The sequence below is a fragment of the Diceros bicornis genome, chromosome 38, assembly GCF_020826845.1.
Source record: "Diceros bicornis minor isolate mBicDic1 chromosome 38, mDicBic1.mat.cur, whole genome shotgun sequence".
Taxonomy (NCBI): Eukaryota; Metazoa; Chordata; class Mammalia; order Perissodactyla; family Rhinocerotidae; genus Diceros; species Diceros bicornis.
The window spans coordinates 1,913,510-1,930,879 of record NC_080777.1 but is presented as its reverse complement, the minus strand read 5'-3'; the positions used below and the strand labels follow the sequence as shown (position 1 = coordinate 1,930,879).

The following is a 17,370-nucleotide window of genomic DNA, read 5'->3' as shown; positions in this document are numbered from 1 at the left end:
GCTTGATATGATTTCAATCTTCTTACATTTATTGAGGCTTGCCTTGTTTCCCAACATATGGTCTATCTTTGAGAATGTTCCCCGTGCACTTGAGAAGAATGTGTATTCTGCGGATTTTTGATGGAGTGTTTTATATATATCTATTAAGTCTATCTGGTCTAGTATTTCATTTAAGGCCACTGTTTCCTTGTTGACTTTCTGTCTGGATGATCTATCCATTGCTGTAAGTAGGGTGTTGAGATCCCCTACTATTATTGTGTTGCTGTCAATTTCTCCCTTTAGGTCTGTTAATAGTTGCTTTATATGCTTTGGTGCTCCTGTGATAGGGGTATCTATATTCATAAATGTTATGTCCTCTTGGTGGAATGTCCCTCATCATTATATACCTCCCCTTTTTGTCTCTCATTGTCTTTTTTGTCTTGAAGTCTGCTTCTGATATAAGTATGGCCACACCTGCTTTCTTTTACTTGCCATTTGCATGGAATATTGTCTTCCATCCCTTCACTCTGAGCCTGTGTTTGTCTTTAGAGCCGAGATGTGTTTCCTGGAGGTAGCATATTGTTGGGTCTTGTTTTTTAATCCATCCAGCCACTCTGTGTCTTTTGATTAGAGAATTCAATCTATTTACATTTAGAGTGATTATTGATATATGAGAGCTTAATACTTCCATTTTATCTCTTGTTTTCCACTTGTTCTATATATCCTTTTTTTTTCTTCCCTTGTATTTCTGACTGCCCTTTCAGTTTGGTGGTTTTCTCAGTTTTCTCTTTATTTGTGATTTGTGGCTCTGCTCTGATTTTTTGTTTAGTGGCTACCATGAGGTTTTATAAAAGATCTTTTAGATGAGATACTTAGTCCATTTTCTAATAGCCTCTTATCTCCATTAGCCTAGGCAGGTTCCATCCGTTTTCTCTTCCCCTTCTGAGTTATTGTTGTCACAAATTATTCTTTTCTGTGTTGTGAGTTTGTGACTAAATTACAGTGTTTATAGTTATTTTTTATGCTTTCCTTCCTTTTGTCGTTTATGTTTATAATTAAGTGTTTACTAACCTTTTCTGATATAGAGCTGCAATTTTCTGATATTATCTGTCCATGTATCTCCTTGCTCAAGGTTTTGTAAACGTTTGCTTTTTAGTTTCAGATAGGAGAGCTCCTTTCAATGTTTTTTGTAAGGCAGGCCTAGTGGTGAACTCCTTCAGCTTTTGTTTATCTAAGAAAGCTTTTATTTCTCCATCATATCTCAAGGATAGTTTTGCTGGATAGAGCATTCTTGGCAAAAGTTTTTGTCTTTCAGTATTTTGAATGTATTATTCCATTCTCTCCTATCCTGTAAGGTTTCTGCTGAGAAATCTGCTGAAAGCTTCATAGGGGTTCCTTTGCAGGTTATTTTGTTCCACCTTGCTGCCCTTAATATTTTTTCTTTGTCATTAACTTTTGCCAGTTTTAATATCATATGCCTTGGAGAAAGTCTTTTTGCGTTGATGTAATTAGGAGTTCTATTGGCTTCATGTACTTCTAAGTCCAGTTCTTTCCCCAGGTTTGGGAAGTTCTCAACTATTATTTCTTTGAACAAGCTCTCTGCTCCTTTCTCTCTCTCTTCTCCCTCTGGAATACCTATAATCCTTATGTTGCTTTTCCTAATTAAGTTGGATATTTTCGGAAGACTTTCTTCATTTTTTTTGTGAGGAAGATTAGCCCTGAGCTAACATCTGTTGCCAATCCTCCTCTTTTTTGCTGAGGAAGATTGGCCCTGTGCTAACACCCGTGCCCATCTTCCTCCACTTTCTATATGGGACACCGCCAAGCATGGCTTGACAAGCGGTGCATCGGTGTGCACCTGGCATCCAAACCTGTGAACCCCGGGCCACCGAAGCAGAGCGTGTGCACTTAACCACTACACCACCTAGCCGGCCCCACTTTATTCATTTTTTAAAATGTTAGTTCTCTCTACTCCTCCACATGAAGTATTTCTATATTTCTGTCTTCTTTTTTTGTTCGTTTTGTTTTGTTTATTGTGGTAACATTGGTTTATAACGTTGTATAAATTTCAGGTGTACATCATTATACTTCTATTTCTGCATGGATTACATCATGTTCTCATGTTTACCACCCAAATACTAATTACAATCCACCACCACACACATGTGCCTAATTATCCCTTTCGCCCTCCTCCCTCCCCCCTTCCCCTCTGGTAACCAACAATCCAATCTCTGTCTCTATGTGTTTGTTTGTTGTTGTTATTATCTACTACTGAATGAGTGGGATCATATATTTCTATCTTCTAAATCACTAATTCTGTCCTCTGTAATGTCAGCCCTATTTTTTATGGATTCTAGACTATTTTTATATCATTAATTGTGTTCTTCATATCCAGAATTTCTGTTTGTGTTTTTTTTTAGAGTTTTAATCTCTTTTGCGAACAATTCCTTCTTATTATTAATTTTATTCCTGAGCTTATTGCACTGTCTTTCTGAGTTTCCTTGTAATTCATTGAATTTCTTTAAGACAACTATTTTGAATTCTCTGTCATTTAGGTTGTAAATTTCTGTGACTTCAGGATTGGTTTCTGGAGACTTGTCATTTTCCTTCTGCTCTGAAGTGTTACTGTAGTTCTTCATGGTATTTGATGAATTGATCCTTTGCTGGCGTATTTGTGGTAGTATCAGGTCTCAGATTCCACCTGCCACCACTGGGCAGTGGGGGGCGCAGCAGCTGTGTTTTCTGATCCCACCTCGTCTGCTGGAAGTTGTGCCGGTAGGGCTCCTCTGCATTTCTGCACTGGCTTTAGCCACTTGGCAGGTAATGCACTCATGCCCAGGTGGGGCCTCTGTGGTCCACCAGTGGGTCACTCATGTGTGGGACCACTGCACTCAGCAGGGGACCGGCTGAGCCACTGTGCTGGGCAGGAGGGGAGGGGTGCTTTCTTTCACACACGGGTCAGCTCTGTGCTCTCAGGTGGCTTGGCTGAGCTGCTGCATTTGTTGGGGGCTCCTTTGCGGGGGCTGAGCTGCCCCATTCAGTGGGGAGCCTTCCCACAGGTGGGGCTGCCGGCATTGTGGGCACTCCTGCGGGCCGGGCTACAACTCCAAAAGCATTGGGGCACAGGCTGAGCTGCCCCCATCTCCTGTTACAGTTGCACTGGCCACTGTGTGAGGACCCACGACCTGGATTGCTGCTGCTGGGGAGGAGGAGGGGGCCTCTCATCTAGTTCCACTGCTTCCCGGGGATCCAGTACCCCCACCTTCAGATGCACCACTGTGTGGATCTCTCAGATGTCCTATTGTGTTGTGTAGGCAATCCTCTGTTGGTTAATGAACATCTGTTTAGTTGTAACTTACGGGGGAGAGACAAAGGGAACAGCTCACTCCACCATGATGCTGGCATCACTCCACTGATATGCCTTTGTATAAGTAATGGAACCAATCTTCTGTTGACAGATTTCTGGGTTAAGTTTTCAGATATTGGGTTGCAAAACAAGAGTGCTTCTAGAAACAATGTTACAACAAACATTCTCATGAAAAGATTTTTTGTGTGTAAACTTTTATATTTTATATTGTAAAATATATGTTTCTTTTGTGATTTTTATTTTAAAAAGTGACCTTTGTTATGGAAAAGTACCTGAGAACAGAAAAATATTCTTCTGCATTTTTTCCTAATCTGGTTTAAGGATATTTTTTGTCATTTTGGAATTTATTTTAGTGCATAGTGCATATTGTGATAGGGAATACTAATCTTGGATGAACACTAAATTAACAGTTTCTTGTAACTGCCCTTAAATTCTTTTATATTGTTTGTGATTTTAAAAGGAGAAGCATAAGCCATTATTAACTGATTTAGACTATTTCAGATATAGATAAATTCTTATTAGGAGAAGCAAATGTAGATTGATCTTTCAAGCTTGATCCAAGCTTGAAAATGAGATAATCCATGCCCTCATGTATAATCGAGCAGAAAAGACAAGGCACAGAACAGAATCCAGAGGAATAAATTATAAGCTAATGTATACAAAATAGCTAGAGATGGTTTCAGAAAATGTGCTGACATAATGAGAACTGCAAGGTATTAATCAGAGCAAGCTTCCTTTGAGATGACACTTGGACCAAGATGAAAATAAAGTGAGGAATGAGGTGAACTTACAGTGAGAGATTGCTTCATACTTGTGAAGCAGCTTGGTCCTTGGGATGAATTTCCTTAGAAAATCCAAATCTTTTCTTGACCAGGAAGAAAAGGCTATGATGCCTGATAGAGGAATCCTTTCTTTTTTTTTTATTTTATTTTATTTATTTATTTATTTTCCCCCAAAGCCCCAGTAGATAGTTGTATGTCATAGTTGCACATCTTTCTAGTTGCTGTATGTGGGACGCGGCCTCAGCATGGCCAGAGAAGCGGTACGCGCCCGGGATCCGAACCCGGGCCACCAGCGGCGGAGCGCGCACACTTAACCGCTAAGCCACGAGGCCGGCCCAGGAATCCTTTCTTTGGAGGGAAGTAATTTTACATCAAGTATCTAACTTAAACTTCAAGAAACAAACCAATTATTTTAATATGCAAGAGTTTTAAACCTTCAGTTCTGACCTAAGAGGCAATGGAAGATTGGGGGATTAGTACCTGACCTAGCAAAGTGGAGGAAGGTAAATCTTAAGTGTCTACAGAGGAGGATAGGATTGTGAAGCAAGCTGATCTGCTTTCAGGATTCCAGAAAAACTTGGAAGGCAGGAGTGGTACATAGGACTGAAACCAAAATTGACAGTTCCACCCACATCCTAAGCAGCCAAGTGACTCTTCCTCCTCCACTGAGGGGCGTCCTCTCTGAAGAGATTAAACCAACAGGCTCTGGTTAAAATAGGGGCACTGAAATTAGAATAGAGGGATTAACAGAAAGTCTGTATTCTGAAAGGTGAGATCCCCAGCCCTCTATTTCCAACCAACTCCTCAACCCCTGATGGTTAGGGTTGCACACGACAAGCAGGAAACTGTAGGATCCTTTTCTTGAGAAACAAAATGGCCACAGAGGAGAGAATTACAGGTACTGATACTGGTCATCTCCCATAGGAAAAGACGGCTTGCTGCTGAGTCAGTCTACACTGAAGCCCACTCATTTGGGGAAAATAGATGTACACAAGTGCAAATGCAGTCACAATATACTACATAGACGGCAAGAAACAATACTTAGGTAGTCATTATAACGAAAATGCTGGTATTGATTTCACCACAGACTGAAATACTAGTAATTATATTAACAAGCTGGAGATGGGGAAAGGGCCATATAAGGAGTTTAATCTTCATCTACCATAATGAATCAGTAGAAATTTCTTAATTGATGGAACAAGAGATATTGATATAAGCACATTTAGAAATACGGAAGTGAATATGAGAAGAATTATCTTTTAAAAAATTGAAAGTATTTGTCACTGCTTAGCTGGATGGGAGGTTGGGGGCAGAGGACTGCCATTTTTCATTATTATGCCTTTTGAATCTATATGATTTTAATCATGTACCACTAAATGAGCTATGTTAATTAAAAGAAACAGCTGTCTGTTGTAGAGCTTAGGCCTGGGGTTGCTCCTGTAGCAGCATGGTGGCTGGCCTGTGAAAAGCACTCAGTAAATATTTGGTAAATGAATGATAGTCTCTTTTAAAAGGGAGGGGCCCGCCTGGTGGTGTAGTGGTTAAACTCACGCTCTGCTTCGACAGCCTGCAGTTCGCAGGCTCGGATCCCGGGCATGGGCCTGCACACTGCTCATCAAGCCATGCTATGGAGGCGTCCCACATACAAGATGGAGGAAGATTGGCATAGATGTTAGGTCAGGGCCAATCTTTCTCAAGTGAAAAGACGAAAGATTGGCAACAGATGTTAGATCAGGGCTAATCTTCCTCACCAAAAGGGGGGAAAAAGGGAGTCTGGCCATTATCATTTTTGTCTCTATTAGAGTAAGTTGTTATTCCTTTATCTGTCTACCATTTGAGTCCCTGCAATGCGTATATCCCTCTACTAGACATTTTTCAATTTCTGAAATATTTTATTTTACATAAAATAATTTTTGTTTACATGTTATGTCTATGTACAGAGTTTAAGATAATGTTAAGGTTGTACCATAAAAACATGCTCTGATAATAAGAACCCTTAACATCTATCATTTCTGTGTTTTCACCTCTCCAGATCTGAAATAGCTCAGCTCAGTCAAGAAAAAAGGTATACATATGACCGACTGGAGAAGTTACAGAGAAGGAATGACGAGCTGGAGGAACAGTGTGTCCAGCACGGGAGACTACATGAGAAAATGAAGCAAAGGTAATCAAGGTCTAATAATCAACTGACGTGCCATATAGTGAGTGTGTTTGGTTCATAAACAGAACAGAATTGCTGTGGAACAAATAGAATTCAAGATTACTATGCCATTCAAGGGACATGCCCCAAATCTAATACTTTTATGTACTTATGCTTTGTCAGCTCAGGTTGTTCCTAAGACGAGAGCACATCCTCTCTTTACTATTCTCTAAAGATGTAAAATTAGATTTAACACAGGCACTGTAGGGAAACCATCCACATTTAAGATGTAAGTTGGTAATGTTGTAATATGAGGAATTTCAGAACTTCTCTTCTAGAAATTAGGTTTTGTATATTTTCCATAAGATGAAACATGTAGTAGGACTAACAAAGTTAAATCTCTTAATCAGAACTTGCACTGATAGTGTTGCTCGAGTCAGGTTTTGACTCCAAACCACTACTTTGAGCAAGTTACTTGACCTCTCTGAGCATCAGTTTCTTCATCTATGTATTGAAGCTAATAATATCCACTTTGCAGTTTGATATAAAGATCAGGTGTAATATATGTAAAGCACCTGTCTCATAATAGCCGTCTACTAAATGGCATCAGTGATATTGACTCTCTTTTTCTAGGTGAAGAAACTCAAGCTCAGAAAGACTAATGGATTTGCTCAAAGTGATGGATTAAGGGGTAGAGTTCAAACTTGAATCTTGATCTTTTGACTAAATTCCTTTCCTTTTCAGTGTGGTATTTTCCCTTATTAGTTCCTATAAGTGTGTTATTACTAATTTCTGTGTAATGATGGATTCCCCAGGAAAAACAATCTCAGGATTTTACACCATATGAGGAATTGGGTTCAGTAGATCTGGACTCCGCACAGCAATCGCATACATAGCACAGCAGTCAGCCTTCCAGTGGACGTGGTTCTCTTGGCCTCCAGCTCCCCATCCCTCTCCCATTGCCCAGATGTGCCTTCTCTGTTTCAAAAGCAATTGTTGATATAATTGAGGGAAAATGAAATGTTTATAGATTCCTTTTATTTTTGTTTTTAATTTAAAGTAAGTTCTTGGGGAGGGGGAAGATATTTTTACAACTTTGATCCCTTGCTCTATTGAATAGAAGAAAGGCAGTCAGAAAATGGCAGTGCTTTTCAGTCACCAAAATACTAAAATGTGGATATATTTGCAGAGTAATAATTATCCATTTATTTACTCATTAAAATATTTACTTAAGCCTAGACAGGCCAGGGGTCAGCAAACTTTTTCTGTAAAGGGGCAGAGAGTGAATTATTTTAGGCTTTGGTCTCTATGTATCACACAGTCTTCTTTGTTTTGTTTTTATTTTTGTTTTTTACAACCCTTTAAAAAGAGCAAAAACCGTTCCTAGCTAAAGGGCCAACAAAACAATCCAGAGGATTTGGCTCTTGGGCTGTAATTTGCCCCTGTACAAGACAACCAAGGCATCTTTCTAATATTTCTTTTCTCACATTTGTATATTGCTTTAGAGTTCACAAAATACACTCACACATATTACCTTGCCTTGAAACAAACCAGGAAGTAGCTGTTATTATCATTTCCATTTCCAGATGGAGAACTAAGGCTCAGAAAGATAAAGTTGCCAACTGAAGGTCAGATAGCAAATTAATCATTCATTCATTCAACAAATATTTATTGATAGCTACTATGTGTCATATTCTCCACCACATGCTGGGAATGAAATAGCAAAGTAAATATAGTTCCCAGTCTAATGGAGCTTACAGCCTTATAGGGAAGATGGATATTGACAAAGGAATTTCACAAATATCTAATTAATTATAGTAACGATCAGTTCTATGAAAGAGAAGTATACTTTGTGGTATAAGCACATTTAATAAAGGGACTTATCCTGATCAGGAAACGTTTCAGTAAGAAAATACTTGAAATGAAAAAACTTGAGATGGATCTGTAAGCAATGGGGTAGGGATTATTAGCCTTCTAGAGGAAGAGTTGGCAAACCGTGCCCCAGCCCACAGCCTCTTTTGTAAGGCTCGGGAACATAGCCATGCCTGTTCACTTACGTATTGTCTGTGGCTGCTTTCACACTAATGTCAGGGTTGAGTAGCTGAGTCACAGACTATGACCTATTGGCCCACAAAGCCTGAAGTATTTGCTATCTGGCCCTCTCCTGAAAAAGTTTGCCAGCTCCTGTTCTAGAGAAAGGAAAACTGTAAAATTGAAGGTCCTGAGGTTGGACTTTTGAGGAGGGAAAGAAACTGTGTCTGACATAAAGAATAAGGGAAAGAACAGCATGTGATGAGGTTGGAGAGGTAGGTGAGGGCCAGACCTAAAGGCAGGGCCTTTAAGTTTTTGTTATGGACCTTTTACCTTATCCTATTACTCAAGGGAAGAAATTTAAAGCTTTTTTAAAAAATAAAGGAGAGTAATATGATCAAATTTGCATTTTAAAAATAGCATTCCAGCTTCAGAGTAGATAATGGATTGGAGCAGAGCCATCCTGTTTACACAAGACCAGTTAGGAAGCTAGCTACAGGAGCGGTTAGCCAAGTGATATGATGGCTTGGACTTGAAGTGATAATAATGGTGATAGAGAGAAGTAAGCAGATTGGTGAAATATATAGGTAAAATAAACAGGAATTAATAACTGAGTGGCTATGTTGGGTAGAGAAGGGGGGGCATATTTTTGACACGATCAGTGAATGCATACTGGTGCCGCCCATTGAGAACTAGAGAATGCTCAAAAGAAGCCGGTTTGCGGTCGAGATGGCTTGGGTTTGGGATGAGACCAAGTGTTAAGTTTTGGCCATGTTCACATGCATTGTACAAATGGACACACTGAACAGCATGTGCACATAAGGGCCTAAGCGAGGGAGAAGGCTCTGGGCTGGAGATAGACATCTGCGTTAGCCTATAGAGGATATTTGAAACCTTGGGAGTAAATGAGGTCACCTAGAAAAAAAAGAAAGTAAGAAGGAAGAAGAGATTACTGAATCCTAAAGAACAATATTTTTAAAGGTAAGGTAGAGGTTGGCGAAAGAGATCGAGGCAAGTAACCTGAGAAATAAGTGGAAACTGGTAGAGCATGTTGTTATGCATGCCAAGGGATGGACATGATTCAGGAGAGAGGAACTGATCAACCAGATGCTGCTGAGTGATTAAATAAGACTGAAAAGTGTCAGTTGGACTTAGTGACGTGGACATTACTGGTTATGTGTTAACAAAAATATTTTTAATAGAAGAGTCAGTGCAGAAATCGTGTTAGAGTGGATTGAAAAGTTAGTGTGAGTTGAAAAACTGAAATAGCAAATTTAACTTTTTCATGAGATTTGACTGCAAGCGAAAGCCGGGAGCAAGAGAGATATACCAATGGACTGGTGGTGTGAGGATGTACTGGGAGGGGCATTTTGGAACAGAGAATTTTTTGTTTTAAGTTAGAGTAGATGTGAATGTATTAAATTCTGAGTGTTGTGATCATTCAAGTTGTAAAGTCAGGAAAGTTACGTTTTCCATCTGGTGGTTTTGAGCCCCTGCTGCCTACAGAGGCCGTCCAGGGAATTCGTGTTAAAGATAGCAGTGGCATTTTTTCCTAGTTATGTTTTAAAATGAGTATTGATTCACGTATTTCCCCCTAGAAAATAGGGCCCTGTGAAAACTCCACAGTGCATACAGAGAACAAGCCCTGGCGCCAGTGGAGGTGCACTGAGCCTGCTCATGTGCTCTCACGTGGTGGAGGACTGTGTCACCAGCCCCCACAATCCTGGTTGTTTTGTCCATTATACAGCTTTACATAGTTTTTTTCTTTCTTTCTTACATTAAATTATATACGTAAAAACCATTGACCGAAGACATGAAGCTGCTAATTGAAATGCAACAAACGAATAATAAGTTAAAAATTCATAATTCTTCTATAAACTAACCTCAGAATGACCTTTACCAAATCAGTAAGTTGTATTTTTCTATTAGAAATTTTATTCCTCAAAAACAAATGTCGGGACCAGCCCAGTGGTGTAGCGCTGCAGTTCGTGCATTCCACTTCGGTGGCCCAGGGTTGGCCAGTTCAGATCCTGGGCACGGACCTACACACCACTCATCAAGCCATGCTGAGGTGGCGTCCCACATAGAGCAACTAAAAGGACGTACAACTATGACATACAACTATCTACTGGGGCTTTGGGGAGAAAAAAGGAAAAAGGGAGGAAGATTGACGACAGATGTTAGCTCAGGGCCAATCTTCCTCATAAAAAAAAAAAGCTTATCATAAAAAAAGGTTAAAAATGGGAAATGTAGTATTGATTTTTATCTAATTTTACTTTTCATTTTTTGGGAATTAAGACTATTCATTATTTTCAGAAAAGTACTTAAAAATACATGAATGAAATATTAACCTTTATTTCATCATTTAAAAACATAAGACAAAATATTGGCAAATAGGATCCAACAATGTTTGAAAAGAGTTATACGCCATAACCAAGTAGGATTTATCCCAGGTATGCAAGGCTGCTTCAACATTAAAAAATAATTTAATGTAATTTATCACATCAATAGGCTAAATAAGAAAAATCACACATACAAACAGATGCAGAAAAAACATTTGACAAAAAATTCAAAACCAATTCATGATAAAAACTCTTAGTAACCTAGAAATAGAGGGAAACTTCCTCAACTTGGTCAAGAATATCACAAAAAAACTACCGTTAATATCATATTTAATGGCGAGAAACTTGAAGCTTTCCCACAAAGATCAGGTACAAGGCGAGGATATTCCTTCTCCCCACTCCTTTCAACATCATCCTGGAAGTCCTGACTAATGCAATAAAACAAGAAAAGGAAATAAGACGTGTACAGATTGGAAAGGAAGGTATACAGCTGTCCTTGTTTGCAGATGACATGATCACCTATAAAGGAAACCTGAAAAAATCAACAAAAAAACTCCTGGAACTAATAAGCAGTTATAGCAGAGTTTCAGGATTTAAGGTTAATGTACAAAAGTCAATTGCTTTCATATATAACAGCAATGAACAAGCGGAATTTGAAATTAAAAACACAATACCATTTACGTTAGCACCCCCAAAAATGAAATACTTAGGTTTAAGTCTAACAAAACGTGTACAAGATCTATATGAGGAAAACTGCAAAACTCTGATGAAAGAAATCAAAGAAGAACTAAAAAAATGAAGAGATAATCCATGTTCAAGGATAAGAAGACACCATATTGTCAAGATGTCTGTGCTTCCTAACTCGATCTATAGATTTCAAGACAATCCCAATCAAAATCCCAGCAAGTTACTTTGTGGATATCAACAAACTGATTCTAAAGTTTATATGGAGAGGCAAAAGATGCAAAATAGCCAACACAATTTCAGTATAATGAAGGAGAACAAAATAGGAGGACTGACATTATCTGACTTTAAGATTTTCTGTAAAGCTGCAGTAATCAAGACAGTGTGGTATTTGAGAAAGAACAGACAAACAGATCAATTAAACAGAATACAGATCCCAGAAATACCTACATAAATATAGTTAACTGAAGTTTGTGAAGAAGCAAAGGCAATGTAATGGAGCAAAGATAGTCTTTTCAACAAATGATTTTGGAACAGCTAGGCATCCACATGCAAAAAAATGACTCTAGACACAGATCTTACACCTTACACAAAACTTAACTCAAAATGGATCACAGAACTAAATAGAAAACAAAAAACACTATAAAACTCCTAGAAGATAACCTCGGTGACCTTGGATATGGTTATGACATTTTAGATACAACACCAAAAGCATGATCCACGAATGAAATAATGGACTTCATTAAAATTAAAAACTTCTGCTTTGAAAAAGACATTGTCAAGAGAATGAGAAGACAAGCCACAGACTGGGAGAAAATATTTGCGAAAGACACGTCTGATAAAGGACTGTTATCCAAAGTATACAAAGAACTCTTAAAACTCACCAATAAGAACATGAACAACCGATGAAAAAAATGGGTCAAAGACCTTAACAGATACCTCACCAAAGAAGAGATACAGATGTCAAATAAGTATATGAAAAGATACTCCACATCATATGTCATCAGAGAAATGCAAATTAAGACTGTAGTGAGATACCACTACATACCCAGAATGGCCAAAATCTAGGACACTGACAACAACGAATGCTGGTAAGGTTATGGAGCAAGAGGAACTCTCATTTATTGCTGGTGAGAATGCAAATTGGTACAGTCACTGTGGAAGACAGTTTGGCAGTTTCTTACAAATACAGTCCAGCAATCGTGCTCACTGGTATTTACCCAAAGGAGTTGAAAACATATGTCCACCCAAAAAACCTCCATGTGGATGTCTATGGCAACTTTATTCATAATTGCCAAAACTTGGAAGCACCCAAGATATCCTTCAGTAGGTGAATGGATAAATAAACTGTGGTACATTCAGACAATGGGATATTATTCAGTGCTAAAAAGAAATGAGCTATCAAGTCATGAAAAGACATGGAGGAACCTTAAATGCATATCACTGTGTGATAGAAGCCAATCTGAAAAGCCTACATACTGTATGATCCAACTATATGACATTCTGGAAAAGGCAAAACTATGGAGACAGTAAAAAGGTCAGTGGTTGCCAGTGGTTGGGGTGGAAAGGAGGGATGAGTAGGTGGAATACAGGGGATTTTTAGGGCAGTGAAATACTCTGTGATACCATAATGGTGGATACCTGTCATTATGTATTTGTCCAAACCCATAGAATGTACAACACCAAGAGCGAACTGTAATATAAACGATAGACTTTAGGTGATCATCATGTATCAATGTTTCAGTTGCAACAAATGTACCACTCTGGGGGGGGATGTTGATAAGGGGGGAGGCTATGCATGGGTGGGGACAGGGCATATATGGGAAGTGTTAGTACTCTCCCTTCAGTTTTGCTGTGAATCTTAAATTTCTCAAAAAAGTCTTAATTAAAAAGAAAAAAAGCAAGAAAGCTATAAAAGTAACAGTTGAATTTTACATTAAAAAAAATAAGAATTCCAAAAAATATCATGAAGCTGTTTCTATGTTTTTGACTCTATCACATGGATTTAGTTTCAAATCTAGATTGTAGAGCACATTTTGTTTCAAAACATGTTACATTATTGGCCAATCATGCCTTTTTCCTTACATAATTAATTCATTAAGAATTTAATTTATGTAAATGAAATAGCTGGCGTTATCTGCTACATGGGAAAATTACTTTTTTTTAGCTTTTTATTTTGAAATAATTGTAGATTATGGAAAAGTTGCAAAAGTAATTGAGAGTTCCTGTATACCCTTCACTCAGCCTCCCCCAATGTTAGCATCTTACATAACCACAGTACCACTATTTGACCCAGAAAATTAGCATTGATGCAGTACTAGGAACTAATCTCTACACCTTATTGGGATTTTGCCAGTTTTTCCCCTCATATTCTCCTTGTGGTTCAGGGTCCTACATTGCATGTAGTTTCATGTCTCTTTAGTGGTCTTTAGACACTTAATAATTTCTCTCAAGTGGAGAAACCTCTTCTATGACAATTCTTCAGTGTTTCCTCGACCTTGACCTTTCTGATGAGAACTGCTCGGTTGTTTTGTAGACTGTCCCTCAATGTGGGTCTGTCTGATGTTTTCTCATGATTAGACTGAAGTTGTGCATTTTGGGGAGGAATCCCACAGAAGCGGTGTTGTGTCTTTCTCAGTGCATTGTGTTAAGGGGTACATGCTGTCAGTGTGTCCTGTCACTGGTGGTGGTGACTTTGATTGCTTCCTCAAGGTGTGGTCTACCAGGTCTCTTGGTTCAAGAGAAATTGTTAAGTGTCTTGTGGGGAGATACTTTGAGACCATGCAAATACCCTGTTTCTCATCATATTTTTTTAAAATAGACTTTATTTTTTAGAGTAGTTTTAGGTTCATAAAAATTACTTTAAAAATAAATTTTAGGGCCGGCCCCGTGGCCTAGTGGTTAAGTTCGGCATGCTCTGCTTCGATGGCCTGGGTTCAGTTCCCAGGTACGGATCTACATCACTTGTCGGTGGCCATGCTGTGGCAATGACCCACATACAAAATAGAGGAAGATTGGCAGGTGTTAGCTCAGGGCGAATCTTCCTCAGAAAAATAAATAAATTTTATATCATGATCTTTAAATTTATGTTTAGTTCAAATAAAATGTTTTTTACTTCAAACTTCCCACTTAATCATAGCAAACAAAAATAATGAAATGATTTAGTACATTCCTAAGGGGGTTCATATTTCTGTGAAGGGGGTTTGAGAATCAAAAGAAATTTGGAGATGCTAAGGTAGACAAAAAGGCAGTGTTACAAGGTTTGAGAACAGGAGAGTTGGGACACCAAGCATTGGGCAGAAATTAATCTTGGGCTGGAGAGGGTCACCTCCTGCATTGCAACAGCTGTGGCTGAAAAGAGGATATGAGCTGATAAATGCAGGTTGATGAATGTGGTGCTGGCAAAGTGAGCTAAGGCCGGAAATAGTTTATTCTGTGTTTATGCGGCATCTGTTTTGTACTAGGCCAGGGAATCGAAAGGGTCTGCTCCTCTGCCTCACTCTCATGGTTAGAGGCCCCCTGTCTGTTTGGGCTGGTCAAGGCACTGTGACCAACAGTCCAGAGCAGCCGTGACACCACCTGCCATCTCCTAAGGTCCCTCCTGGCCGCCCCCATGCCACCAGAAACCTCAGAGGCAAGGAGGGACATCCTGGGAGACTAGCCTCCCTTGGCAGCCTGCGCAGGAGTTGGTTGGCCTGGAGGCTTTTTTTGATGTCTTGTTCTCTCTGTTTTATATAAAACAAAAGTCTCTTGATATTACATTTGGGGTGTATAATCAGAACACTTTCTCTGTCCCTGAGGAAATGTCTTGGGTTGATCGTCCCTCGTTCAGAAGAGTAATCAAAGTGGAGACCAAGGCTCCCTGGGAGTGGTGACCAGAGACTGACCCAGAAGTCCAGGGCCTTTCTGCAGTTCTCATGGGCAGTCTTAAAACCTATCAAGTGAATGTGAGCCCAAACAATTTACTGAGGATGCTAATGCAGTACTCCACTGGCTGCCTCCATGCCTTGCAGAGCTCCTGTGATCCTGCACAAGATCTGATGGTTGGACTTCCCATACTTGGGGGACGGACGTTTACTTATTATTGCATGATCAGTGTTGTACTGAGGTCATCTTGGTTTTCAGATGCTGCTGTTCTAGCTTTTAATTATAAATTGCTCTTAATTTAGCTTCATGATAATTAATTTTGTTTGTTGTGAGTTGTTTTGTTAACCTCCTACGATGCAGTATTGCAGACTTGCATCAGCAATGCATTGGTGTCTCAATAACTCTTTCAAGTCCCGTATGAATTGTAATTCAGAAGTGAATCATCTGCATCTCTTTCACTAAAGCAAATGTATGTTTGATCCCCAACTCTCATCTTCCCCCGCCACCACTACCACCACCAATTTGCTTTGGAGAAGCTTTCCTTTGGTGATACACTGCTTGGGAATCTGTGTTTTTAAATAACTGACAACATACTATTAAAAGTAAATTAACAAAGTTGCTGCGTTATTGATTTATATGCCATTATTTTATAGTATCAAACTATAGATAATGGTAAGTAATCTGTATTTTGGTAGGAAAGAAGCTCATTGCAACTTGTTTATTTTGATTTTTTTCTTTGTTATCACTAACTTTCATTTCACTGGACCATTGAAATGTGTGGATTAGGTAGGCTGCCTCCCCCGAGGGGTCTAAGGACAATCTTAGAGTATTGTGTAGAGGAGAGTTGGAAGCTATGAACACCAGGATGAGCTTAGAAAACTTGACCCTTTCCTCTAGATTATAAAAAATTATAAGCCAATTGGGATTAACAAGCAATCTCTTTAAAATACAGTTATTCTATGCATTATTGACAAATCCCTACGATGACTAGAAGCCACGTTCGATTATGCTTTATTGGGAAGACCTGAAATCACATTGCTTTCCTCCCAATAACAGAGGAGGTTTGCCACCCTACGTGGGTTAGGATTTTGATCTGGGAGTGGATAATACATTATTTAAAGCAGCCTGTGCAGTTACCATAGCTGGAACAAGGTAGGCACTGTCATAACTGATCACCTGGGAGGAGATTAAATGAGAAAGGTACCCAACAAGAGAGAGTTAGGAAAATCCCAAAGACATTTTAACATAATTCACACTTTTTCCTAGGATAAGCCCAATACCCAGGAAAAGGAAAAAGACTCACTTCACTTATTCATCAACTGTTTATTGAGTGCTAGTTGTATGCCACTGATGTGCTCGGGGTAAATCACTGGACGAGCAGACATGCCCACCCATATGGAACGTACATTCTTTAAACGAGTTCAGGTTCTAGTCCTCTGCTTTTAACACCTCAAGCTGAAAGTACAGAAACAGTACGTATAGTAATTAAGATCATGCACCTAGAACCAGGCTCTCTGAATTTTCCTCAGTTTATTACTTCCTAGCCATATGGTCATGAGCAAATTCCTTAAATCTTAAATTTCACCTTCCTCACTTCTTCACTTCCTCACTTCCTTTATCTGAAAAATACTACCTTGTAGGATTGTGATAATTGCCTATAATAATCCATGAAAAGTCTTTAGAACAGTACCTGGCACAGACTTAGTGCTCATGAAATTCCCACTATTATGCATTCAGTATCCTTCCTTCAGTGTACTTACCAGACCCTTCCCACATGCCAGGCTCTCTTCTAGATTGTGGGATGCAACAGGAACTTTGGAGTCTTCCATTCTACAAGGTAGTTTATTTATATTGTGGGTTAAATTGCCTCTTGTGAGCTAGTCTGTGAAACAAAACACCATGTTTACATAATGTTATCTGTAAGGGAAAATGCCTTCTGAATTTTTAACAACTGATTTGTGGAACATTTTGGACCATACTTGGGATAGACCTATGGTAGTCTAAGTGTTTGTGAATATGTGAATCTACGAGCATGTCCTCTGTTCAGTGGTGAAAGTTTTCGATATGTCCAAATAAAATTTCGAGAGGGATACATTTACCTCGTTGTTAAAAAAATCATATTTTCAGCGTGGTTGGGAGTGAGGAGCACACTTTTTTAATTCTCAATTTGTAACTTCA

The 17,370-nt window shown here is 39.0% G+C and overlaps 1 protein-coding gene across 1 annotated transcript in view; it reads left to right on the top strand.

Annotated features, from left to right (window-relative positions):
- The window catches only part of SDCCAG8 (SHH signaling and ciliogenesis regulator SDCCAG8), a 226,350-nt gene that overhangs the window by 145,937 nt on the left and 63,043 nt on the right, over nucleotides 1-17,370 (top strand). The window contains exon 16 of the mRNA XM_058533531.1: nucleotides 6,161-6,292. Coding sequence (XP_058389514.1) covers nucleotides 6,161-6,292 — 132 coding nt within the window. The remainder of the gene's footprint in view (nucleotides 1-6,160; nucleotides 6,293-17,370) is intronic.